This window comes from Myxocyprinus asiaticus, chromosome 19 (genome assembly GCF_019703515.2).
Source record: "Myxocyprinus asiaticus isolate MX2 ecotype Aquarium Trade chromosome 19, UBuf_Myxa_2, whole genome shotgun sequence".
NCBI classification, from domain to species: domain Eukaryota; kingdom Metazoa; phylum Chordata; class Actinopteri; order Cypriniformes; family Catostomidae; genus Myxocyprinus; species Myxocyprinus asiaticus.
The window spans coordinates 4,817,448-4,844,665 of NC_059362.1; the positions used below are offsets into that span (position 1 = coordinate 4,817,448).

Here is a 27,218-nt window from a genome sequence, read left to right on the forward strand (position 1 = left end):
GCTGAACTATGTTACTTGAACTGGCGGTGTGTGATGGGCAGACCACTGTGTGCCACGTAGCCAGCACACCAGGCCGACATGTAACCTCCCCCAACATAGTTATGAGTGTCGAACGGCCCTTTGGGGACAAGTCGACTACCCTTGCCGACCATGTGGAGTGTCTCATGGTAGACCCTACCCAACGGGGGAGGAATTACTACAAACATGGAGACTGTGGCAGAGGGAGCTCTGCCCAAGGAAGATGCAGTTTGCCAACAGGGAAACAAATTAGCGGAAGATATACATCGCACGGGAAGTCAACCAGGGAACATAGTTTGTGAACACTACTGGGAATTAATGGCGCATGTTTTCAGCTCAAAAGAGGTGGAACGCCTTCCTATGTGCAAGCGATACACCCGGCCGGCTATCCCAGGCTTATCCGCTTGTATTGTGTGCCACTACCTGGGACGAAACCGGTTCCACCCGGAGGCTGTAGAACCTTGCAAAGGTGTTGGGTGTTGCCCAGCCTGCTGCTCTACAAATGTCTGTTAGAGAGGCATCCCTGGCCAGGGCCCAAGAGGCCGCTACACCCCTGGTAGAATGGGCTCATAGCCATACCGGGGGCGGCATGTCCTGTGCGTGATATGCCATAGCTATGGCGTCAATGAGCCAGTGGGCGATCCTCTGCTTGGAGACAGTGCTTCCTTTCCGCTGTGCACCGAAGCAGACAAAGAGCTGCTCAGAGATTCTAAAGCACTGTATGCGATCCAAATAGATGCGTAAAGCACGCACCGGACACAGCAATGACAGGGCTGGGTCTGCCTCCTCCTGGGGCAGCGCTCGCAGGTTCACCACCTGATCCCTAAAAGGGGTCGTGGGAACCTTGGGCACATAGCCCGGTCGGGGTCTCGGGATCACGTGAGAGTAGCCCGGACCGATGAATGCTTGCAGGTCTCCTACCCTCTTGATGGAAGTGAGCACAGTCAGGAGGGCAGTCTTCAAGGAGAGTGCCTTAAGCTCAGCTGACTGCAAATTCTCAAAGGGGGCTCTCTGTAGACCCTGAAGAACTACAGAGAGGTCCCATGAGGGAACGAGGCGCGGTCTGGAGGGATTCAGCCTCCTGGCGCCTCTAAGGAACCTGATGATCAAGTCGTGCTTCCCTAAGGACCTACCGTCGACCGTGTTGTGGTGTGCTGCTATGGCAGCAACGTACACCTTCAAGGTAGAAGGGGACAGCCTCCCTTCCAACCTCTCCTGCAGGAAGGAAAGCACTGATCCGACTGCGCATCTCTGGGGGTCTTCCCATCAGGAAGAACACCACTTAGGGAACAGATGCCACTTAAAGGCATACAGGTGCCTCATAGATGGGGCCCTAGCCTGAGTGATCGTGTCTACCACCGCGGGTGGTAGACCGCTTAGGTCTTCCGCATCCCGTCCAGGGGCCAGAAATGGAGATTCCAGAGGTCTGGTGCCAGATGATGCCCCGTCCCTGAGAAAGAAGGTCCTTCCTCAGGGGAATTCGCTGGGGGGGGGGCTGTCGCGAGGAGCGTGAGGTCCAAGAACCATGTCTGGGTGGGCCAGTAGGGTGCTACCAGGACGACCTGCTCCTCGTCCTCCCTGACCTTGCACAGGGTCTGTGCAAGTTGGCTCACTGGGGGAAATGCATATTTGCGCAGGCCAGGGGGCCAGCTGTGTGCCAGCACATCTATGCTGAGGGGGCCCTCGGTCAGGGCATACCAGAGCGGGCAGTGGGAGGATCTTGGGAGGCGAACAGGTCCACCTGTGCCTGTCCGAATCGACTCCAAATCAGCTGGACCACCTGAGGGTGGAGTCTCCACCCTTGTACTGATACGTCTGACCCTCGAATGCAAACCACAGGAAGGGTCTGTGTCGAGGTAGGATCGAGAAATGGAAGTACGCGTCCTTCAGGTCTACCGCCGCAAACCAATCTTGATGCCGGATGCTCACCAGAATGCGTTTTTGCATCAGCATCTTGAACGGGAGTCTATGTAAAGCCCGGTTCAGTACTCACAGGTCCAAGATTGGCCGCAACCCACCGCCTTGTTTCGGTACGATGAAGTAGGAGCTGTAAAACCCCTTCTTCATCTCGGCCAGAGGGACAGGTTCTATCGCGCCCTTCCGTAGGAGGATAGCGATCTCCGCGCACAAGGTAGCAGCATTTTCGTCCTTCACCAAGCTGAAGTGGATACCGCTGAACCTGGGCAGGTGCCTGGTGAACTGAATCGCGTAGCCAAGTCGGACGGTCCGGACCAGCCATCGTGATGGATTAGAAAGCGCAAGCCACGCATCCAAGTTCCGCGCAAGGGGGATCAAGGGGACAACATCGTTGGACGTACCGGCAGGTGGGGCCTCGCGGTGGGGCAGAGCTCGAGGTGCCACACCACGTTGTGGCCGTGCTGAGTCTAGGGACATCGAAGTACTTACCTGGCTCCTTGTGACCACCCCTGGAACAGCCCGGGATGGGGGAGGAAGAGGCCTGTTCTCGTAACCCGTGGAGACTGTCACATCGGGGGCGGCTGTGTGCCACAGCTGGGCACTCAGGTGTGGGAAGACCACCGCTGGAGCGTCAATCCTGCAAGGGAAAAACCCGTGGATGGTAGTCATGATGACGACCATGCACACTGGGTATGTGACCCAGGGAAGAAGGAAACCACTCTTTTACTGAACTGTTGGTTACCGCAACCACTTGGGCATGCAGCGAAATCAAACAAAAAGGCAACAAAATATTCTCCACCCGGCCCTCCACCGGGGGATGGAGTGGTCTTCTTACCAGCTCCAGGTGAGTGGGTTTCTTCGACCATGGGTCGCCCGTCTCAGGGGCGCTTTGATGACCTCCGTGGGTTCTTAGCGGCGGACTGTGAGACGGGTGGTGTCTGCTTCCTATGGTGGGATCCACGCCGGGGCCGGGCCGAAGGGGCGGGCTGTGGCGGAGCTGGTGCAGCCACCGCAGTGGGACACCCTTGACGATGAGCAGACGGGGTGCGGGATCTTGAGCCGCGCTGGGGCAGGATATGCCAGATAGCCTCCGTCTGCTGCTTCACCTTCGAGAACTGCTGGGCAAAGTCCTCGATGGTGTCGCCGAATAGGCCAGCCTGGGAAATGGGGGCAGCAAGGAACCGTGTCTTGTCAGCCTCACCCATCTCGACCAGGATGAGCCAAAGGTGGCGCTCCTGGACCACAAATATGGCCATCGTCTGCCTGAGAGACCGCGCCGTGACCTTCGTCGCTCGGAGAGCGAGGTCGGTTGCCGAGCGCAGTTCCTGCATCAGATCTGGGGCAGAACTACCCTCGTGCAGTTCTTTTAGCACTTTGGCTTGGTGGACCTGCAGGAGAGCCATGGCGTGCAGGGCAGAGGTGGCTTGTCCAGCAGTGCTGTAGACTTCAGCAATCAGGGACGACGTGAACCTACAGGGCTTGGACGGGAGCTTTGGGTGTCCGCGCCAGGTGGCGGCGCTCTGCGGGCATAGGTGCACCGCGAGCGCCTTATCCACCGGGGGAATCGCCGTATATAGCCCCTGGCCACCCCGTCATCGAGGGTAGTGAGGGCGGGGGAACTGAGGAATCGGGACCGGGCAGTAAAAGGTGCCCCTCACGATTTCGTCAGCTCCTCGTGCACTTCCGGGAAGAAAGGCACTGGAGCGGGGCGTGGCTGCTTTGAGCGGCGGCGCGAAGGTTCAGGGGAGAGCGGAGGGTTCCACTCTAGCCCGACGCTCGCGGCCGCCTGGGAAAGCATGTCCGTCATCTCTGCATCAGCCTGTGACTGTGCAATCATCCCCGAGAGGGGGAGCCCAGCTGAGGCTTCTGCGTCCAACTGGACAAGCCCGATCTCCGATGCTGTGCTTGAGAGCTCATCATCTTTGCGGGCTCCGAACAAGAGGCCAGACTCACCGTGAGACGAGTCAGCGGACTCATCCGGAAGCCCGACTGGGGCAGACGAGCGTGCTGGGGAATGGGAGGTCTGCGGGGGGATACCCAGCTTTCTTATGAAAGCAAGCCGTGACTGCAACGTTGCCATGGTCATATTCTCGCAGTGAGAACATGAACCATCCACAAATGCTGCCTCCATGTGGGTCGTGCCCAGACACAAAAGACAGCGATCATGACCATCCGAAGTTGAGAGATAACGACCGCAACCAGGAATAACACACAATCGGAAAGGCATCTTTAAAATGATGCGTCTTTAAAAAGACGTTCCGTGTGTGCCGCTCTTTTAGAGAAATATACTCTTTTAGAGAATTAAACTCTTTCAGAAAATATACTCTCTTTTTTCTGCCGAAGCACCCAGGGGCGTTCTCTGCAGTGCACCAGAGCAGAGGAGGGAGAAGCCGCTAAAATGCGCCATCAGATCCAGCAGAGGTGAATGAACAGTAGAAATTCAGCTCAATGAGCATGATCGTTCAGCTCCAAAGAGAAAATCTGAAACAACGTCAAGTGAGTGACAGATAGGGAATTGAAAGGAGCACACACTCATTGCTCTTGGCTCTTTATCTGTCATAAGCCATATGAAATAAACATTATCACAAAGTAAGGCCTAAATAAAAAATAAAAAACAACTTTATGGATAATTTCATTTTAATAACAGATCTGATTCTCTGTCAAAACCTGGCTGCATCATATCTGTATTAATGCATCATATCTAACAATAATTCAGTGAAGACATTTTACTTGTAATATTTTAAATTAATAAATTAACAATGATAAACGTTTTCGGTTTTCATTCCTTGAACCGTTTTTAGTCCCTGCTACTACCAGTTCTAACATAATTATATATTTTTATTATTTGTAATAATTATAATAAAGAATTGATTTGTAATAAATTATTTATTTACTGAAAATACTTTGCAGTAATTTAGTTCAAATAATTTAGCTCAGAAATGTTCTGTTAGCTTTGGAACTACATTTTCACATTTGTGTAACTTCTCTTTTCATGTTTGTTTCTCTGTCTAACAGCACCATACTGATGAGAAGCCTAGATGTCACAAAAGCCCCCATCACTAAATCAGAACAACTCCTCATGTTGGACGATCATGACTTCACCATGAGGCCTGGCTTCGGAGGTAAAATAACATAGAAAATTGAACCACATTGTCACACTTACTATAATGCATTTCTCATAGCTGCTTGTCTCCAAAAATATGCCTTCAGCAAATTCTTTGCATCTCTTGCAATGCATCCGCAGCAGACAAATGCAAGTGCTGTTCTGTGAGTGTAAGTTTTAGTGGTAAATCCAAAGAGACAAATACTTCAATAACCCAGTAGTAAACAGCTGCCGCTATGTGCAACGATACTCACGTTGTAATTGTGCCACTGTGTGGACCCAAGGGAGACAAATTGGACTCGGGTTTTGACAAAGCATTTGAACCAAGTGTGAAAACACCCTAAAAGCAATAAATAAATAAATACATGACTTATCAGATTTCAGTGATTCATTGACATCTTCTTGCTCTGAGCATTATTTGATTAGCTCGATTTGTGGCACATGGCTAATGGCCGAGCTTTGATTATCATTATTGCATTAATGATGGATGCCAAACAGAGGATCTTAGGCTATGTTCAGACTGCAGGCAAATCAGATTTTTTTTCAAATCAGATCATTTCAGGCTGACTGTCCGTACTATTAATTGCAAGTGATCAAATCAGATTTGCGCATTCAGACATAACCAACCTATCTTCATGGGTTGCTTTGGTAATGACGTATGCATACCCACGTGACGATGCTTTCAAAACAGATGCGGGAAAAATGGAGGTGCATCATCTCGCTCTCCAAATAAGCGCCCTGTCCAGTCGCGGTGCAGAACTTTACCAGGAGACTGGTAAATATTGTGATGTTCCGTGCTGCAGTCACCGATTTTTTATGTCATCGTTGTGTGTCGCGTTAAGAGTGACGCAAAAGACCATTTGAAATCCAGTTTGAGCAGCCAGAACGTCCAGACTGAGACGCATTTCAGTCGCATTTGAAACCACCTGTGGTTTAAATCAGATTCGGAAAAATCAGATTTCATGTGGTTTTTTGCTCTCCAGACTATCAAAAACTCATCTGGATACAATCTGGATATACAAAAAATAGGATTTTTAGTGGCAGTCTGAACAAGGCCTTAGTAAACTCAGACTCAGATGCATGCAGGATTTGATGACATCACAGGCAATCAGCGTTACATAAGCTCAGACAAGATTATGACACTGTGGCTCAGTGCCATGACCATTCACTTATCTTCACTAATGTCTATACAAACTGTAAATTCTACAAAGAGACAGAATTGATTTAGCTCTTGTTCTCCATATCAATGCAAATACTTAAAATTATGCATGTAAACAAATAACATTGAATAAAACATATGTTTGCAATATAATATATGCTACTTCAAGACATATTTAATTATGGAATACATGGAATTTGTGCATTTTTAAAAAGCTAAAATGTGACCAAAATTATGAAAAACTTATGATAAAATAACATTTCAGTCATATCAGTAACCTTATAAAAGCTTATTCTACATGGAGAGGGTCCGCACATGGGGGCTGCCATGATAGAATCACATGACCAGCCGAAATCTACTCACATAATCTCAGTAACCATCCTGTTATTTGACACTTTCACTCATTGATTAAAGTAATCATGGCTGACTGTGAATACTAAATTTCTACAATGGCATCTGAAACTGAAAACCACATTGACCTCAAACCCTCGCCGCTCAAGAACAACCACAACAACAACAAACAATTGTGGTAAGTCATGGCACCTGCTCATGTTATTTCTTGCTGCATTGCATGCCACATGTTTACTATAGCTTCTTCCGTCAGCAGTGAGGGATACACATGTGATAAATGTAAGTGTTTATTCAGGCTGACAGAGAAGATTAATGAGTTTAAGACACACATTCAAATGCTAGTGGAGGTCAGTAAGAAAGAGAAGCCGTTAGATACTGTTTCGGATGCGGGTAGTACAGCGAGCAACACACACACTTTGGTTCCGGCTGTAGAGCCCCTTCAGCAGGGTGTTTGGGCGACGTCTCGGTGGCATACTCGCTCAGCAAAGCAACACCACTCTCCTGTTCCTGTTAGGGTTTCCAATTGATTCTCCCCACTCAGTAATGCATCCAATGAGAATCATGTTGAAAGAGCCTTAATAATTGGTGATTCTATTGTAAGGAACGTGGAAAAAGAGACTCCAGCCACCATTTTTAAATGCATTTCTGGGGCTTGAGCATCTGACATCAGATCAAATTTACAAGTGCTGGCTAATTCTAAACATAGATTTTCTAAAACCGTTTTTCATGTCGGCACTAATGATGTCCAGCTTCACCAGTCAGAGATCACTAAAGATAATGTTTTTCAATTAACATTTTTTATTGATTCGTAGATATATAACAAAGAAGAATACAACATATATACGTTGAATCAACATTTAATATTTAACCCTCACTATTACCCCTTCCCTCCCCAATCACCAACCCCACCCTGACCCCCAACGAACACCCCTGTGGTCACATATAAAAATACACACACACACACACACACACACACACACACAAAAGAAAACCAAAAAGAAAATATAATAATCAAACATAATTAAAACGAAACTTCTCTCTCCACAGCCTCTCCACGAGAGTCCCCCAAAAACGCTAAACAATTGCCCGATTTCCTATCAAACAAATCCCAAAACCCCAGCCTTCTACTTGACACCTCCTCGAAAGCTGCCACCCTCCCCACCTCCGCAAACCACTCTGGAAATGAGGGCGATCCATCCGACTTCCATCCCTTAAAATAACCTGCCTACCAATCATAACACTGATCAGAACCCAATTTTTTATGTGCCTATCCCTCTCATCGATGACTGCCCCATTAGGCGCCCCACAGAGTATCTGCCGCTTTAGGGGGGTGTGTGCTACTCCCAAAAACAGTTAAGAGCAGGTGGCGCAGCAGTAAATACCTATAGAACTGAGATCTGGGAATCTCAAAATGTTGAACCAAATTCTCAAAGGATCTCAACAATCCACTCTCATGTAGGTCACAGAGTGTAGTAACCCCCCTCAAAATCCACTCTGACCAGCAGAAAGGGGATTTATTAATACATAATTTAGGGTTCAGCCATATGATCGCGGCAACATTTAAATAAATGCCCAAATTAAACACTCTGGACACTTTTGTCCATACCGAGTGAAAATGCGAGAAAACGGGGTGTAACTTAACTTCTCCGATTAGTTTGATAGAAAGGCTTTTGTAACGATGTTGGCTGCTGACAATGATGGCAATGACGAAGACGTGAAGATGAAGAACCCAAGTGCAGTTTATTTACAAAGTATGTGAAATCCAAAACCCTAACTACACACGTGAACTAAACATAAACAAGAACTTGACAAAAACTTGACTTGATATAAACTTGGCTTGACATAAACGTGGCCTGACATAAACATCTACACTCACGTTCAATACTTGACAAAGGACAATGGCAAACATGAGGGCTTAAATACAAAACATGGGAAAACAAGAACCAATGAACAGACAGAAATCTAACAAGATAATTAAACAATAAACCAATGAAAACATGACACATGAACATGGAGGGAAAACAGAAATCACATGACAAGGGAAACAGGAACTAAACATTTCAAAATAAAAGACATGAATCAGCACAATACACATGACATATCCCCCCCACTAAGGGGTGGCTCCCGACACCCCAACACATAAACAAAACACGTAAAACATGACATAAATTCGAAGTTCTGTAGAGAGCGGGGGGGGGGGGGGGTGTCTTGAGGCATGGGGCGTGGCAGAGTCCGTGGAGGGTGGAGCCATGAGAGGCTCGAGGGGCAGAGCCATGGAAGGCGGAGCCGTGAGAGGCTTGAGGGGCGGAGCCATGGAACTTGGAAGACTCAAAGGGCCAAGGTGGAGCCGATGGCAGGGAGGACCAAGGCGGTGCTGGAGGCTCGGAGGAGCAAGGCGGAGCTGGGGGATCGGAAGACTGAGGCGGAGCCAGTGGGACTGAGGACCAAGGTGGAGCCGTAGGGAAGGAGGTCCCTGGTGGAGCTGACAGATCAGAGGGACGAGGCACAGCCAGAGGATTGGAGAGCCAAAGCAGAGCCAGGTGACCAACAGACCAAGGAGGAGCCGGAGGGACGAGGGACCCTGGCAAAGCCGACAGGCTGAAGGACCGCAGTGGAGCCGAGGGAACGCAGAGCTGAGGCAATGTTGAGGGACTGACAGGTCAAGGCGAAGTCCAGGGCTCGGAGGGTCCAGGCGGGGTCGGAGGGCCGAAAGTTCCCCTTGCCTGCTCAGGAGAACGAAGGGTGGGTATAAGGGTGGGAACCATCTCCAGGTCCCACTGCTCAGGTGTGGCTGTGACATGGCATGGAGCAGGCTGAGGCATTGCTGTGACGTGGCATGGAGCAGGCTGAGGTGTTGCTGTGACGTGGCATGGAGTAGGCTGTGGCGTTGCTGTGATGTGGCATGGAGCAGGCTGAGGCGTTGCTGTGACGTGGCATGGAGCAGGCTGAGGCGTTGCTGTGACGTGGCATGGAGCAGGCTGAGGCGTTGCTGTGACGTGGCATGGAGCAGGCTGAGGCGTGCCTGTGACGTGGCATGGAGCAGGCTGAGGCGTGCCTGTGACGTGGCATGGAGCAGGCTGAGGCGTTGCTGTGATGTGGCATGGAGCAGGCTGAGGCGTTGCTGTGACGTGGCATGGAGCAAAAGATGGCGCTAGCTCAGCGACCATGACTAGAAACTCTGGATTGGCGGCCATGACGTGGACCTCTGGCTCGGCGGTGGCCATGTAGTGGAACTCTGGCTCGGCGGCGGCCATGTCGTGGACCTCTGGCTCGGCGGCGGCCATGTCGTGGACCTCTGGCTCGGCATCCGCCTCCCCCACAGTGAACAGGGAACCTATGATCTGCAGGGCGAGGTCAATATACTGAGCGAGGGTAAGGGTACTCTTACCGCCTGACATCAAAATGGAGATTGGCTCACTCAGTCCAAACCGGAAACAGTCTTTGAGTGCAACCTCATTAAAGTCCACCTGGATGGCCAGATCGCAAAAGTCCTCCACATAGTCCTCCAGAGGACGATTCCCCTGACGTAGGCGCAGAAGCCGAACTGCTGGGTTCATGGTTGGGTTAAGTATTCCGTAACGATGTTGGCTGCTGACAATGATGGCAATGACGAAGACGTGAAGATGAAGAACCCAAGTGCAGTTTATTTACAAAGTACGTGAAATCCAAAACCCTAACTACACACGTGAACTAAACATAAACATAAACATAAACAAGAACTTGACAAAAACCTGACTTGATATAAACTTGGCTTGACATAAACGTGGCCTGACATAAACATCTACACTCACATTCAATACTTGACAAAGGACAATGGCAAACATGAGTGTTTAAATACAAAACATGGGAAAACAAGAACCAATGAACAGACAGAAATCTAACAAGATAATTAAACAATAAACCAATGAAAACATGACACATGAACATGGAGGGAAAACTGAAATCACATGACAAGGGAAACAGGAACTAAACATTTCAAAATAAAAGACATGAATCAACACAATACACATTACAGCTTTGCAATGGCGAAATTGGGGCAACAACTTCCAGTTCAATACAAAACCATGGAGGGGCTCTCTCAGGTGGAAGCGACTAATGAGCCAAATGTCTGAGACCGAATGCATAATAATAAAACAAAATCTTGGGGAGTCCTAGCCCACCTTTGTCAATCAGCCTATGAAACTTATTAAAATGTAATCTAGGACGCTTACCATTCCAAATGAAGGACTTCACTATGCTATCAAATTGCTTGAAATAAGAGAGGGGGACATCTACAGGGAGAGTTTGTAGCAGGTAGTTAAATTTTGGAATATAATTCATTTGAATAACATTAACCTTCCCAATCATAGATAAATGTAATGAAGCCCACCTGCCCACATCGCTCGAAAACCTTTCTATTAAGCTGTCAAAATTAACTCTAAATAAATCAGACAAATTTGCTGGGAATAAAATGCCCAAATATTTAATGCCCTATTTGGGCCACTGGAAGGCACCCGGCTGGAAAGCCATTACTGGGCAGTTCGCTGTCAGAGCCAAAGCTTCGGATTTAGACCAACTGACTCTGCATCCTGAGAACTTAGAAAAGGAATTAATAATTCTGTGGAGGCAAGGCATAGATCTAACGGAGTCGGAGACAAATAATAAAATATCATCAGTGTGAAGCAAAAGCTTATGTGCCATACCTCCCGCCACCACCCCTGGAAAATCATCTTCCCTTCTTATCGTGGCTGCTAATGGTTCCAGGGCATGACAGAACAATAATGGGGAAAGAGGGCAACCCTGGGTGCCCCTATCCAGAGTAAAATAATCTGAAATTAATCAATTTGTTTGTACCGCCGCTACTGGGTGTCTATAAAGTAACTTAATCCAATAAAAGTGTTCCCGAACCCGTATATTTCCAAAATCTTAAAAAGATAATCCCATTCCACCATATCAAACACCTTTTCAGCGTCAAGTGAGATGGCAGTGACCAGAGTCTGATCATTTGCTACTGACCACATGATATTGATGAGACGCCTAATGTTATCAGAAGAGCTGCGACCCCAAATAAACCCCACCTGATCTATATGTATAAGAGATGTTATAACTTTACTTAATCGGTTAGCCAGAATTTTTGACAAAATTTTTACATCTAACTGGATCAGGGAAATTGGATGGTAACTTTTACAATCACTTGGATCTTTGTCCTTTTTAAGAATCAGACTGATCCGGGCTTGTGTCATGGTTGGTGGAAGCTTTCCATTCTTTAATGATTCAGTATAAACTTCTAGCAAAATTGGAGCCAGTTCTGTAGCATAAGATCTAAAAAATTCAGCAGCAAAACTGTCTGGCTCCGGAGCTTTGCCTGAAGACAAGGCCTTAATAACCTTGCCAAGCTCCTCCAAGGTTATTTCAGAATCAAGAGAATTTTTTTGCTCAGTCGTCAGTTTAGGGAGATCTAATGGTTCCACAAAGTTTCTAATATCTTCATCAGTAGACAAAGACGTGGAACTATAGAGATCAAAGTAGAATTCTTTAAAAGTATTATTAATATCAATGGCCAAGGTAAATATTTCACCACCAGCAGATTTCACTGAGGGCATGGTAGAAAAAGACTCTCTCTGCTTTATATGTCTAGCTAAAAGCTTTCCTGCTTTGTCCCCTGACTGTCTTGTCCTGAACAACCAAAACTCCACTTTCTATGACAAAATAGTATTATATCTGTATTTCAATTGGGTCAATTCTCTGAGGCCATCAGATGACATTCGGCACTTCAGCTCTGACTCAGCACTTTTAGTATTCCCTTCCAACTCCACGAGTTCACGTGCTTTGGATTTTTTGGTGAATGAGGCATATTGTATGATCCAACCCCTAAGAACTGCCTTAAGTGCCTCCCAAGCCACGCCCACAGAGGATACTGAGGACCAGTTGCTCTCCATATAAACACTGATTTCAGTCTTTAACATTTGTTGGAAATCAGGATTTTGCAATAGGGATACATTAAAGCACCAACTATATGATTTCTTTTTCTCTGTATGTGGCAACATCTCTAAACTCACCAGGGTGTGATCTGAGACTAAGATGTTTAAAATTGAGCAGTCAACAACAGATGAAACAAGGGATTTAAATATAAAAAAAAATCAATTCTAGAATAAATCTTATGGACTGATGAAAAAAATGTATAGCCCCTACCAGATGCGTTCAGAAGTCGCCAGAGATCTGCAAGACCAAGATTTTTACACATCCTGTGAAGTGTCAATGTTGCTCTAGGGGGCTTATACACTTTTGCTTCACTGTGATCAAGGACTGAATCCATCAAAAGATTAAAGACTCCTCCCAATATTATATCATGAGGGGTGCCAGCGGCTTTCAACATCCCTTCAAGATCTATAAAAAAGTCCTGATCATCAACAATAGGTGCGTAAATATTAGCCAAAATCAGACTTTGCCCTTGAATTTCAGCTAAAACAATAATGACTCTTCCTAATTTATCTTTAGTCTGTTTGAGACATTTGAATTGTAGATGTTTATTTACCAATATAATAACTCCCTTGCTCTTACTTGAGCCAGCACTAAAGAAAACATGTCCACCCCATATCTTCCCAAATTTTTCAGCTTCCTGCGGGGAGAGATGTGTTTCTTGAAGAAACACTATATCATATTTCTTTCGTTTAAGAAAATAAATAACCTTCCTTCTTTTTATGGGGTGCCCCAACCCATTCACATTCCATGTGGAGAGAGATAGTACACTCATATTAACATTTGACATTTTGATATAGTAGAAAAAATAAATTGTGTGTCAAAAACAAAATTATACAGACCACATTCCCCATTAGTGAAACAATCAAACCTCGAATATCTCCCTGAACAAAAGAAACAGAAAAAAGAAAAACGTGCACATTAACCCCGCGCATGAAAGACAATCCCTCTAAACTCAAAAGGTCCATGAACGCCCACAAGTCCCCATGACAACTTTGCCATCGGATTGCTAAATTTTGCCTCACAAATCTGTGAAGCAAAATTACTTAACAGAAAATACTCTGCCAAACAAACTCAGTCAATAGGAAGAACGAACAAAGAATGTGTAGATTCATCCACAGAACTGTCTCAAAGGTGTTATCCTCCACAAAACAAATTCCAGCTGATATAAAACCGATCAGATTCCTCGGACAAACAAACAAATGTTCCGTGAGCCAGCTGTTAGGAGTTCAACGGATGACATAATCTTTCCAATGTCCGGTAAAAAAACTAAAAACAAACTACAGCCAGCAGGAGGAATAAGGACGGAGAATGAACAGATTAATCCACAGCTGTTCCAAAGGAGTGTTATTCAATAGAACAAGCTCCAGCCGCTAGGCGGAACCAACACAAAAAGAAACAAAACCGGCATCCCGGTTCCCCGGACGGTCGAGTCAATTCACTCGGAGGCCGTATAAACATATATACCATGACTTACACAATCCGTCAGCTTTATAATAGACATCCCTTGTGTGAGCATGTAGATATTCAATGCAAAAGTTTCTTTAAGGAAAAGTGTTATTCACAAAACAAGCTCCAGCCGCTCGGCGGAGCCAACGCAAAAAACCCATAATGTCGTCCAGCTTCCTCAAGTGTAAGTACAGCGAGTTGACCCACTCACATGAGAAACATCCAACGGTTTACTCAGTCATTGATTCTATAAAAAACATTGCCAGATTTGGACATGTAAATACTTTGCGACCGTCCTTCATTTCTATTCTCAGTTTGGCCGGGAACATCAGAGCAAACGAGATCTTTTTCTGATGTAAGAGTTTCTTACATTCCTTGAACCGATCGCGTTTCTCTCTTGTCGAGTTCGCAAAGTCCAGGAACAAGAAAATATTATGGTTCTTCCAAGAAAGCTTCCCTTTGCTCCTCGCCTGGCGCAACACAAGATCTTTATCGGATGATCTCAGAAATCTGGCCAGAATTGATTGGTGCCTGTCTCCCTCAGCAAATCTGTGAGCTGGGACTCTGTGAGCTCGCTCGATTTCCAAGTTTATAGCCTGTTATGTAGAGCAGATTCGGGAAAAACTCGTCTAGGAATTTCTCCATATCTCTGCCCTCCTCATGCTCAGGAATTCCAACAATTCGAACGTTATTCCTGCGGCTTCTATTCTCAAGATCTTCAAGCTTTTCAAGGAGATGTTCCAAATCAACTTTGGTCGTGGGCGGATTAGCGGTTAATTCCCTCTCCGAAGATTCCAGAAAATCGATTTGTCTCTCAACACCAGTCACTCTTGTGACTAACTCAGAGAATTTTATTTCCATCTCCGTAATCGATCGACGTATTACAGCGAGATCCTCCAAGTCAGCAAGAACCTTCATCAACATCACCGACATGTTGGACAACTGACGCTGGATCACCTCTCCCGCCGCGGCATCCAAATTGATTCCCAGGTCTGTAGGTCTGTCAGGGCTTGTCTCCAGAGCCCGAGGATTTTGACTTTTTTGCCATGTTTTGCATCAAAGAGCAACTGTGTAACTGGGTGTATCAAATTCGCCAGATTATAACATGAAAATAATTGAAAATGTAGTAAAGTGCGCAGAGCTCGTCGCTCACACGTCTGCTTCTTGCATAGCGTCACGTGACCTCAATAAAGTGCTTCTCTGAAACTACTTTCTATTCCAACAGATGTCACTTAGGCCATATGGGCTATTAGATAATGTTACCCAATAGCCAGATAGCTATTTAGGCTTTGTTTTAGCAATCTTGCATTCAGGTCTGGTGCTTATGTGATGTAACACCCATTTTTTCCAATCCAATCAATTCCCCAAGTTCTGCACTGCATGTTCCCTATCTGTCACTCACTCGACGTTGTGTCAATGTAGTGACACTAGGGGTCACTCTTGGGAGCCCGAGACACCTCTGGTCTTTGATAAAAGGCCAATGAAAATTGGCGAGTGTTATTTGCATGCCACTCCCCCGGACATACGGGTATAAAAGGAGCTGGTATGCAACCACTCATTCAGGTTTTATGCTGAGGAGCTGATATAAGGTCCGGCCATTTCAGCGGGTAGTTCAGCGTTGTGGCAGGAGGGACACAACATCTCATTCCTTCCATCAGGGAACGGAGGTTACACAAGTAACCATGACGTTCCCTATCTGTCACTCACTCGACGTTGTGTCGATGTAGTGACACTAGGGGTCCCTATACGAAACGCCACAATTGGCTGAACTGTGTTACGTGAACTGGTGGTGTGTGGTGGGCAGACAACTGTGTGTCTCATAGCCAGAACACCAGGTCGACACGTAACTTCCCCCAACATATTTATGAGTGTCGAACGGCCCTTTCTGGGGACAAGTCGACTACCCAAAAGATAGAGACAGGCTTAACCCAGTCGTGGCCTATTTTCCCCTTCTTTTTTTCCACTCCCTAAAAAAGAAGGGGGATTATCCGACTGGGCCGCCAGGTCTAGTCAGGGGGTGTCCCTCCCAAGAGGAAGACACCTCGAAGACCACACCTCGCCCAAAGAGAGGGGGGGGATATTTAAGTGGAAAAATACATCACATGGTCTTTCAAACCATGTGGGGAGACTTCAAGGTAGATCCTGCCCAATGGGGGAGGAGTTACTACAAACATGGAGACTGGGGCAGAGGGGCTCTGCCCAAGGAAGACGCAGTTTGCCAACAGGGAAACGAATTAGCGGAAGATATATAATCGCATGGGGTTAGCCTTACAGGGAACCGCCGCATGCGGAGCACCTACCCCAGAACAGGGCTCTTAGTTAGCATGTGTACTGGGCTGGCAGTGAGTCTCTCCAAAAACTCGACTGCCACAGGGCTCGGAGGAAGTCAACCAGGGAACAAAGTTTGTGAACACTACTGGGAATTAATGGCACACGTCTTCAGCTCCAAGGGAGGTGGAAAATGCTATGTGCAAGCGATACACCCGGCCAGCTATCCCGGGCTTATCCGCTTGTATTGCGTGCCACTACCTGGGACGAAACCGGTTCCACCCAGAGGTTGTAGAACCTTACACAGGTGTTGGGTGTTGCCCAGCCCGCTGCTCTGCAAATGTCTGTTAGAGAGGCACCCCTGGCCAGGGCCCAGGGAGCTGCTACACCCCTGGTAGAATGGGCTTGCAGCACTACCGGGGGCGGCATGTCCTAGGCGACATATGCCATAATTATAGCATCAATGAGCCAGTGGGCGATCCTCTGCTTGGGGACAGTGCTTTCTTTCCGCTGTGCACCAAAGCAGACAAAGATCTGCTCAGAGATTCTAAAGCTCTGCGTGCGATCCAAATAGATGCGTAAAGCATGCACCGGATACAGCGACGACAGGGCTGGGTCTGCCTCCTCCTGGGGCAGCGCTTGCAGGTTCACCACCTGGTCCCTAAAGGGGTGGTGGGAACCTTGGGCACATAGCCCAGTCGGGGTCTCAGGATCAGGTGAGAGTAACCTGGACCGAACTCCAGGCACATTTTGCTGACAGAGAACGCTTGCAGGTCACCTACCCTCTTGATGGAAGTGAGCACAGTCAGGAGGGCAGTCTTCAAGGAGAGTGCCTTAAGCTCGGCTGACTGCAAAGGCTCAAAGGGGGCTCTCTGTAGACCTTGAAGAACTACAGAGAGGTCCGATGAGGGAACGAGGCGCGGTCTGGAGAGATTCAGCCTCCTGGCGCCTCTTAGGAACCTGATGATCAGGTCGTGCTTCCCTAAGGACTTACCGTCGACTGCGTCATGGTGTGCTGCTATGGTGGCAACGTACACCTTCAAGGTGGAAGAGGACAGCCTCCCTTCCAACCTCTCCTGTAGGAAGGAAAGCACTGATCTGACTGCCCATCTCTTGGGGTCTTCCTGACGGGAAGAACGCCACTTAAAAGGCATACAGGTGCCTCGTAGAGGGGGCCCTAGCCTGAGTGATCGTGTCTACCACCGCAGGTCCATGTCCCGTCCAGGGGCCAGACATGGAGATTCCAGAGGTCTGGGCGTGGGTGCCAGATGGTGCCCTGTCCCTGAGAAAGAAGGTCCTTCCTCAGGGGAATTCACCAGGGGGGAGCTGTCGCGAGGAGCGTGAGGTCTGAGCACCACATCTGGGTGGGCCAGTAGGGTGCTACCAGGACGACCTGCTCCTCGTCCTCCCTGACCTTGCACAGGGTCTGTGCAAGCAGGCTCACTGGGGGAAATGCATATTTGCGCATGCCAGGGGGCCAGCTGTGTGCCAGCGCATCTATGCCGAGGGGGGCCTCGGTCAGGGCCGTACCAGAGCGGGCAGTGGGGAGGATTCTTGGGAGGCGAACAGGTGCACCTGTGCCTGTCAAATCGACTCCAAATTAGCTGGACCACCTGAGGGTGGAGTCTCCACTCTCCCCTGAGGGTAACCTGTCGTGACAGCGTGTCCGCTGTAGTGTTGAGGTTAACCGGGATGTGAGTGGCTTGCAGCGACTTGAAGTGCTGCCGACTCCAGAGGAGGAGACGGCGGGCGAGTTGTGACATACAATGAGAGCGCAGACTGCCTTGGCGGTTGACATATGCTACTGTTGTCGTGTTGTCTGTCTGAACTAACACGTGCTTGCCCTGGATCAACGGCCGAAACCTCCGCAGGGTGGGCAGAATTGCCAACAACTTGAGGCAGTTGATGTGCCAATGCAGTCGCGGACTCGTCCAGAGGCCGGCAGCTGCGTGCCCATTGCAAACAGTGCCCCAGCCCGTTTTGGAGGCGTCTGTCGTGACCACGACACGCCTGGAGACCAGTTCTAGAGGAACACCTGCCCGTAGAAACGAGAGGTCGGTCCAAGGGCTGAAAAGATGGTGACAGACCGGCATGATGACCACGCGACGTGTCCCGTGGTGCCATGCCCATCTCGGGACTCGAGTCTGGAGCCAGTGCTGAAGCAGCCTCATATGCATCAACCCGAGCGGGGTGGCCACCGCCGAGGATGCCAGATGCCCCAGGACCCTCTGAAAAAGTTTCAGTGGAACCGTTGTTTTCTGTTTGAACGCCTTCAAACAGGCCAGCACCGACTGGGCGCGCTCGTTCGTAAGGCGCGCCATCAAGGAGACTGATGAAAGAGAAAAGAGAAAAGAGATGCTCTGAACTGGGAGGAGCTTGCTCTTTTCCCAGTTGACCCGAAGCCCTAGTCGGCTGAGGTGTGAGAGCACCAGGTTCAGTGTGCGCACAAGATGTCTCGAGAATGAGCTAGGATTAGCCAGTCATCGAGATAGTTGAGAATGCGAATGCCCACCTCCCTTAACGGGGCAAGGGCAGCCTCTGCGACCTTCATAAAGACGCGAGGAGACAGGGACAGGCCGAAAGGGAGGACTTTGTACTGATTCGCCTGACTCTCGGATGCAAACCGCAGGAAGGGTCTGTGTCGAGGAAGAATCGAGACGTGGAAGTACGCATCCTTCAGGTCTACCGCCGCAAACCAATCTTGATGCCGGATGCTCGCCAGAATGCGTTTTTGCATCAGCATCTTGAACAGGAGTCTGTAAAGCCTAGTTCAGAAGTCACAGGTCCAAGATTGGCCGCAATCCACCGCCTTTTTTCGGTACGATGAAGTAGGGGCTGAAAAACCCCTTCTTCATCTCGGCTGGAGGGACAGGTTTTATCACGCCCTTCCATAGGAGGGTAGCGATCTCCGCGCAAGGTAGCAGCGTTTTTGTCCTTCACCAAGGTGAAGTGGACACCGCTGAACCTGGGCGGACGCCCGGCGAAGTGAATCGCGCAGCCGAGTCGGACGGTCAGGACCAGCCCTCGTGATGGATTGGAAAGTGCAAGCCATGCGTCCAAGTTCCGCACAAGGGGGACCAAAGGGACAACATCATCAGATGTACCGGCAGGTGGGGCCTTGCGGCAGGGCGGAGCTCGAGGTGCCACACCATGTCGTGGCCGTGCTGAGTCTAAGGACATCGAAGCACTTACCTTGCTCCTTGTGACCACCCCAGGAAGAGGTCTGTCCTCGTGACCCGTGGAGACTGTAACATCGGGGGTGGATATGTGCCACAGCTGGGTGCTCAGGGGCGGGAGACCACCGCTGGAGCGCCAAACCTGCCAAATAGAGTGGTGGATGGTGGTCGTGATGACGGTCGTGCACACCGGATACGTGACCCAGGGAACAAGGACACCGCTCTTGCTGAGCTCTTGAGTACTGCAGCCACTTGGGCTTGCAGCACAATTAAATGCAAAAGGTAACAAAAAGATGGAGAGATCTGCTTACCAGCTCCAGAGCAGTGGGTTTCATTGTCCCTGGGTCGCCCGTCTCAAGGGGGCTTTGAAGCCTTTCACGGGTTCTGGGCGGCCGCGAGACGGGTGGCATCTGCTTCCTGCAGTGGGCTCCACGCCGGGGCCGGGCCGAAGGGGCGGGCTGCGGCGGAGCCGGTGCAGTCACCGCAGGGGGACGCCCTTGGCGATGAGTAGACGGGGTGCGGGATCTTGAGCAACGCCGGGGCAGGATATGTCAGCTAGCATCCGTCTACTGCTCCACCATTTAAAACTGCTGGGCAAAGTCCTCGATGGTGTCGCCAAATAGGCCCGCCTGGAAATGGGGGCAGCAAGGAATCGTGTCTTGTCAGCCTCGCCCATCTTGACCAGGTTGAGCCAAAGGTGGTGCTCCTGGACCACTAGTGTGGCCATCGTCCACCCGAGAGACCGCGCCATGACCTCCGTCGCTCGGAGAGCGAGGTCGGTCACCGAGCGCAGTTCCTGCATCAATCCCGGGGTGGAACTACCCTCGTGCAGTTCCTTTAGTGCCTTGGCGGACTTGCAGGAGAGCCATGGCGTGCAGGGCGGAGGCAGCTTGTCCAGCGGCACCGTCGGCCTTGGCCGTCAGAGACGACGTAAACCTACAGGCCTTGGACAGGGGCTTTGGGCACCCACGCCAGGTGGCGGCGCTCTGCGGGCATAGGTGCACCGCGAGCGCCTTTATCCACTGGGGGATTGTCGAATAGCCCTTGGCCGCCCCACCATCAAGGGTAGTGAGGGCAGGGAAGCTGAAAAGATCGGGACCGGGCAGTAAAAAGTGCCTCCTGCGAACTTGTCAGCTCTCCATGCACTTCCGGGAAGAAAGGAATGGGGCGGGGCGTGGCTTTGAGTGGCGCCATGATTAGCTACTTACATGCCCAATTTAGTCATTTAGCAGACTTTTTAATTCAAAGTGACTGACAAATGAGGAACATCACAAGTAATTTCCATTCAAGAGCTACATTATCTGAGGTATCATTCAGTGAAGTTCCAGGAGTAGCTAGGGTAGTACAGAAATTAAGTACTCATAGAAGAGATGTGTCTTCAGCTGTTTCTTGAATGTTGAGATGGTCTCAAAAGATCGGGTGGAGGTTGGAAGCTCATACCACCAAAGAGGAGCAGAGAATGTGAGTCCAACTTTGTTAGTGTTTGTGATAAAAAAAACACTACTGGCTGCAGAGAGTGAGAGGGGACACAGACCTGGAGGAGTGAGTTGAAGTATGGAGGTGCTTTTCTGTTAGCTTTCCTGAAGGCCAAATTCAAAGCTTTGAATTTGATGTGGGTAGGTATCGGTAGCCATTGGAGTAAGATCAAGTGGAATGTGACGTGGGTCCTCTTTGGTTGATTTTAAGACCAGACACTTCATATTCTGGACCATCAGCAATGGCTTTGGGCAGTTTTTCTCAACCCTGTTCCTGAGGGCCCTCCAACACTACACATTTTGGATTTCTCCCTAATCATACACACCTAATTCAGCTCATCACCTCGTTAGTAGAGACTCTGTCAGAAGTCAGAAAAGTGAGACACACACACTGTGCAGTATTATGGGGCCTCCAGGAACAAGGTTCGAAACTATTTGCTTAGGACGTTTTCAGACCTGTAGTTTATATTATGTGTTATAAAACAGGGAGTAAAACTGATAAAATGTTGAATTTTCTGCTTGGTTCAATTCAGTTTGACAAGGCAATGTTTTAAAACTGACCACATTTTTTTTAATAAAAGTCATGACTGAGAAAACTCACCTCTCATTGGGAACATTTCGATTGTTGTTTTTGCAGTTATGCAAAACGCTGCCGCATTGGACACAATAAACGTTCCAAACAGAGTCTAAACGAAGACTCTGGAGGAGCTACTTCATCCTGTAAATCGTGACGCATGAGTAAACATTGTAACCATTCTTCCGGCATCCCTCCACCACCACATCTCCTTCCTCACTTTAATCAGTGGGTTTTAGTACCAGAGTCGAGTCTCCAAGCTCGAGCCATCTTGGGTAGCAAGCAAATCTGTTTACTTTCATCATATTCAAGGATAATATGAATATGCAAACTCTTGAATCAGAGAAAATGCACCAGGTTCTGAAACAAATGATCCAAACAAGCCAGATGTGAAACGCACTATAGCAGTTGCCATATTCAACTCATTTTAGAGCATTACATTACCCAAGAATACATTACAAATTTAACAGATTTAAAAAATAATTTTGTTTGCCATAGAACACAAAGGGAGTTTTCAAGTAATCCTCTATTTTTTCGCTATATTCCAGATCCTCTGTCGTGTGATTGCTTTGTGTGAGGAACAGATCTAAATTTAAGTATTTAATTCATGTTCAGCAGTCCTATCAGCCATAACAGTCAGATCCTGACCCGCACTCATTTGTGTTTTGTGACCGATTGGATGTATATTTCTGAATGAGATGTGATTGCCTTCATGAAGAGGAAGATTTTCAGTTAAGCCAGACAGCGCTATTGTGTGACAGCTGTTTGCAATTCTTTTATATTTTTCTTTTTATTTGTTTTTTGGAATAATTTACTGTAACTTTAATTTTAACTGCTTGTTACATCTTTTATATTGTTGAGAACTGGTTAGGTTTAGACCTAGGGTTGGGTTAGGTGCTCAATATTATCAATATAATGGTGTAATTTAGCTAACATTTTTGTGACTCAATTTACATGTCACATGTTTTATGTTGTTTATAAGTGGTTGTAACATTGCTGCTGTGCTGGCAATGATGAAGACGATGATGTGAAGATAAAGAACCCAAGTGCAGTTTATTTACAAACGTGAAACATAAAACATGACTATGGTTTGACTTAAACATCTACAATCACGTTCAATACTTGACCATGGACAATGGCAAACATGAGGGCTTAAATACAAGACATGGGAGAACAAGAACCAATGAACAGACAGAACTCATAACAAGCTAATTAAACAATAAACCAAAGAAAACATGACACATGAACATGGAGGGAAAACAGGAATCACATGACAAGGGAAACAGGAACTACACATTTCAAAATAAAAGACATGAATCAACAAAATACACATGACAGTGGTTAAGTTTATGAATGGGGTTGGGTTAGGTAGGAGATATAAAATACTGTTATTATAGAATAATCTAACTAATATATGAGTATAATAAATATATTGCATTTAAACACACAATTATATTTGAAGATTGCTGAGCCTATAAATGAATCGTCCAAACTGGGGGAAACTGAGGGGAGACCATTATGTACGTGACACATTCGCGGTGCAAGTAAAGCATTGCTATGGTGACGCCATGCTTATGAGACTGTCCTGAAGAGACTACCATGATGACCTACTACATTTGCCAAATTATTTCCCTTGAACATTTTGCCATCCGAGTGCCTGACGCCCCTATGCGTTGCATATGCATCATCTACTCTATATCTGTGTATTTGTGACAATTGTTATTTACTTCATACTAAACTGGGTAACGGTCACAGCGATGTGCAGTATGGATCTCAGTCACTTCCCCCTGGACACCCAGACCTGCACACTGGAGATCGAGAGCTGTGAGTTTATACAACACAACATGATAAAAGTACTATTGCAAACTTTCACATAGTGATGATTAAAATGAACATGGAACAGCTTTCATAATGCATTTAACGTCCATAACATTACATATTTCAGAGTGAAACAATATTCAGCACTAAATAATGTAGGGCGATACTTGATTTTATCCATTGGGATTTGATTGGATAATGAAAAGTGGGCTATTATATTGTTGATTAATAGTTATTTTCCCTGCCCACACCGCCTTGATTACATTTTGATAAAAGATTATGGAAGCATTTTTTTGGGGGGAATAACGTCCACTGATAAATCATGCACACTAAGACCAGAAGCATTTGTTTAAGACCCCATGAAATGGCTTGATGAGTGGTTTTCTATCCTGTGTTGAACTATAGAGCGCAACAGTCTGATTCCAGAAGTAAAAATCCCATTTATTTATCCCATAGATGAATTGATTTTCAATGATAACTTATAAACCTTTAAAGACAGATCTGCTGTGAGCTCTGGGATTGTTCATCGATGGTATATGCCATGCGTCTGCATTTTTTCAACTTAAAAATCATATTTAACAGTGGAATTCATGGTAAACATCTACTGTACATTACCCATGGTACAACAGAGAAAGAGCCACCAATCAGAGAACCGTGGCCAACGAAACCTGCGAAACGTGCCTCGGATCAACTTCGCTTCCATGACGCACTGTGAATGATGTAATTGAGTCGGTCTCCCTTCACCCATAACTACTTATTTAAATGTACATATTGTAATGTTTTGCAAGAAACGTAAAATAAATTGTTTCTATACTCATAAACAACAACCTCAAATTTATAGTTTTATATATTCCCATCATTTTGTATTCAATGACATAATTAGCAATGCTTCATGGGATTGCAGTCTGTGCCCTCATGAAAGACGGTAAGGACACAGCCTTGTACCTATGTCTTTACGTTAGATTTTCAAATAATTTTTTTGTCTCAAAGCAAAGTTTGTGATGTTGTGATACTCCTCGGAGCTGGTTGGTTTGGTTCATGGCTCACAACCCTTTTATGAAGGATTTTATTAAAAGTCTATGGAAGAAATGAATGGGGAAAATACTTCCGGAACCCAGACAGCTGAAAAAGTGGGCGGGCACTGTTTCGCTCTATTGATCCTATTGAAACAGGAAGTCGTAGTGAGAAAAATTGAGGGACTATAGGATTTAATCAAGTGCAACAGTTAAAAATCCTACACATTTTTCCATAGACAAATAGCAATAACTTGTAAACCTTTAAGGACAGACCTGCTGTGAGCTCTAAAGTTCTGTTTTAAAAACCATGTTAAATACACTACCCATGATCCTGAAGAGAAAAGATCCACCAATCAGTGAATCACGGTTAACAAAGTGTGTCAAAAGAGCTCTGCAGTGACCGCCCATTCCCATAACACACTGTAAATGACACAATCGAGCTGGTCTCCCTCAAACTCCTTGTGTGTGAGTGTATATACACCAGTGAGCCAAAACATAATGACCACTCACAGGTGAAGTGAATAACGTTGATCAACTCCTAACAAGACCACATATCAAGGTCTGGGTAGATTAGATGGTAAGTGAACAATCAGTTCTTGTTGTCAATGTGTTGAATGCAGGAGAAATGGGCAGGAGTAAAGACCTGAGCCACTTTGACAAAGACCAAATTCTTATTGCCAGATGACTGGGTTAGAGCATCTCTGAAACGACAAGGATTGTGGGGTGCTCTCGGTCAGCAGTAGTGATTACCTACTGACAGTGGTCCGAGGAAGGACAAACCACAAACCGGCAACAGGGTGTTGGGCACCCGAGGCTCATCGATGTGCAAGGGGAACGAAGGCTATCCCATCTGGTCCGAACCAACAGAAGGTCTACTGTGGCACAAGTCACAAACATTTTTAATGATGGTTTCGAGAGGAATGTGTCACAACACACAGTGCATCGCACCCTGCAGCGTATGGAGCTGCGTAGCCGCAGACCAGTCAGAGTGCCCATGATGACCCCTGTTCACCATCGAAAGCACCTACAATGGGCACGCAAGTATCTGAACTGGACCTTGGAGCAGTGGAAGGAGGTTGCCTGGTCCAATGCATCCTGTTTTCTTTTACATCACGTGAACGTGCGTGTAAGTGCGCACCGTTTACCTGGGGAAGTGATGGCACCAGGATGCACTGTGGGAAGATGACAAGCCGGTGGAGGGAGTGTGATGTTCTGGGCAATGTTCTGCTGGGAATCCCTGGGTCCAGCCATTCATGTTGATGTCAATTTGACACATGCCACTAACCTAAACATCGTTGCAGACCAGGTCCACCCCTTCATGGCAATGATATTCCCTGATTGCAGTGGCCTCTCTCAGCAGGATAATGCGCCCTGCCACACTGCACACATTGTTCGGGAATGGTTTTAGGGACATGATGAAGAGTTCAAGGTGTTGCCCTGGCCTCCAAATTCCACAAATCTCAATCCGATTGAGCATCTGTGGGATGTGCTGGACCAACAAGTCTGATCCACGGCAGCTCCACCTCGCAACTTACAGGACTTGAAGGATCTACTGCTAATTTCTTTGTGCAAGATACCATAGGACACCTTCTGGAATATTGTAGAGTCCATGCCTTGGCGGGTCAGCGCTGTGCGGTACGCAGAGGACCAACAGCATATTAGGCAAGTGGTCAGGAGTTTCACACCACCACTAAACAGCAGCACAGGTAATGCCGACCCTTCACTAAGTCCTGCCCTAATCAGAGACCCACACATTGATTTTGATGATGTATTTTTTATTGCCTCTTTGAAAGTTTTTTCAGAAATCCACTTCTACATAATGGTCAATGGGTTTCAAGGTTGCAATATTTCACCACTGTTAAAATTAAACACATGCTAATACTTTCTTAAGATGCTGAAGGCCAAAGTGCAGTGCTCTGTGCACGTGTCAAGCATGAGGAAGTGTAATCCAGCTTCAACTTATTATTGTGCCAAAGAGACTGCAAATGTCAAGATTTATAAAAAATAAAATAAAATTTTACCGGCTCATTCAAAACCGATCGTATCGCTAAAAAAAGACATGGATTAAACCACTAGAGTGTATGGATTGCTGTACCTTTATGCTGCCTTTATGTCTTTTTTGGAGTTTGAACGTATTGGATCCCATTGACTTTCATTTTATGACAAAATACGAGTATGAGACAGCATAAGGGTGAGTAAATGATGAGAGAATTATAATTTTTGTATGAACTATTCCTTTAAGTACATAGTCTTGTACCTTTGTCATTTAGTCAGAATTTTACATATTTTTGCTTTAAATCAAAGTTTTTAATGCTATTCACCTCATAGCCTGTTGATTTGGCATAGAATTCTTTTATGAAGGATTTTATGAAATTCCAATGGAAAGATTAATAGGAAAAATACTTCTGGAACCAAGATGGCTAAAAAAAGTGGATGGACACTGTTGCGCTCTTAAGTCACAGCCACAAAACATGATTTGCTGCTTTGTAGTCTGTGGCAGGCAGTATTAGAGGGAGGGACGATCTCATTCTAGAGAGACCCCTGACTGCAAGATGATTCATCAATATTTTTGGTCATTTTTCTCAGAAAAGAAAGACTGAAATTTCTGAATATGTATTTCTGCTAAAGGTCATTTTAAACATACATTTTAAAGGTAACATTTACTATGCTAGCATCTAGATGATCTGAAAGCTAACAGAGGATTTCAGGTTGTCATATCTAATACTTAATAATTAAAATCTCACACAGTTGTTTATATCTGTGAAGCTATGTATTTGGGTTGTTTTGTTTGCAGATGCTTATACTGATGATGACCTGATGCTCTACTGGAGGAGGGGGAATAAATCTCTGCAGACAGATGAGAAGATCTCTCTCTCCCAGTTCCTCATACAGGAGTTTCACACCACCACTAAACTGGCCTTCTACAGCAGCACAGG

At 46.9% G+C, this 27,218-nt stretch overlaps 2 protein-coding genes across 2 annotated transcripts in view; one reads left to right on the forward strand and one right to left on the reverse strand.

Moving 5' to 3' along the window:
• The window catches only part of pcmt (protein-L-isoaspartate (D-aspartate) O-methyltransferase), a 623,660-nt gene that overhangs the window by 436,983 nt on the left and 159,459 nt on the right, over positions 1-27,218 (reverse strand). The window lies entirely within an intron of this gene.
• LOC127410453 (gamma-aminobutyric acid receptor subunit rho-1-like) overlaps positions 23,128-27,218 on the forward strand; it is a 31,085-nt gene continuing 26,994 nt past the window's right edge. Inside the window, exons 1-2 of the mRNA XM_051645728.1 lie at positions 23,128-23,272; positions 27,077-27,217. Coding sequence (XP_051501688.1) covers positions 23,128-23,272; positions 27,077-27,217 — 286 coding nt within the window. The remainder of the gene's footprint in view (positions 23,273-27,076; position 27,218) is intronic.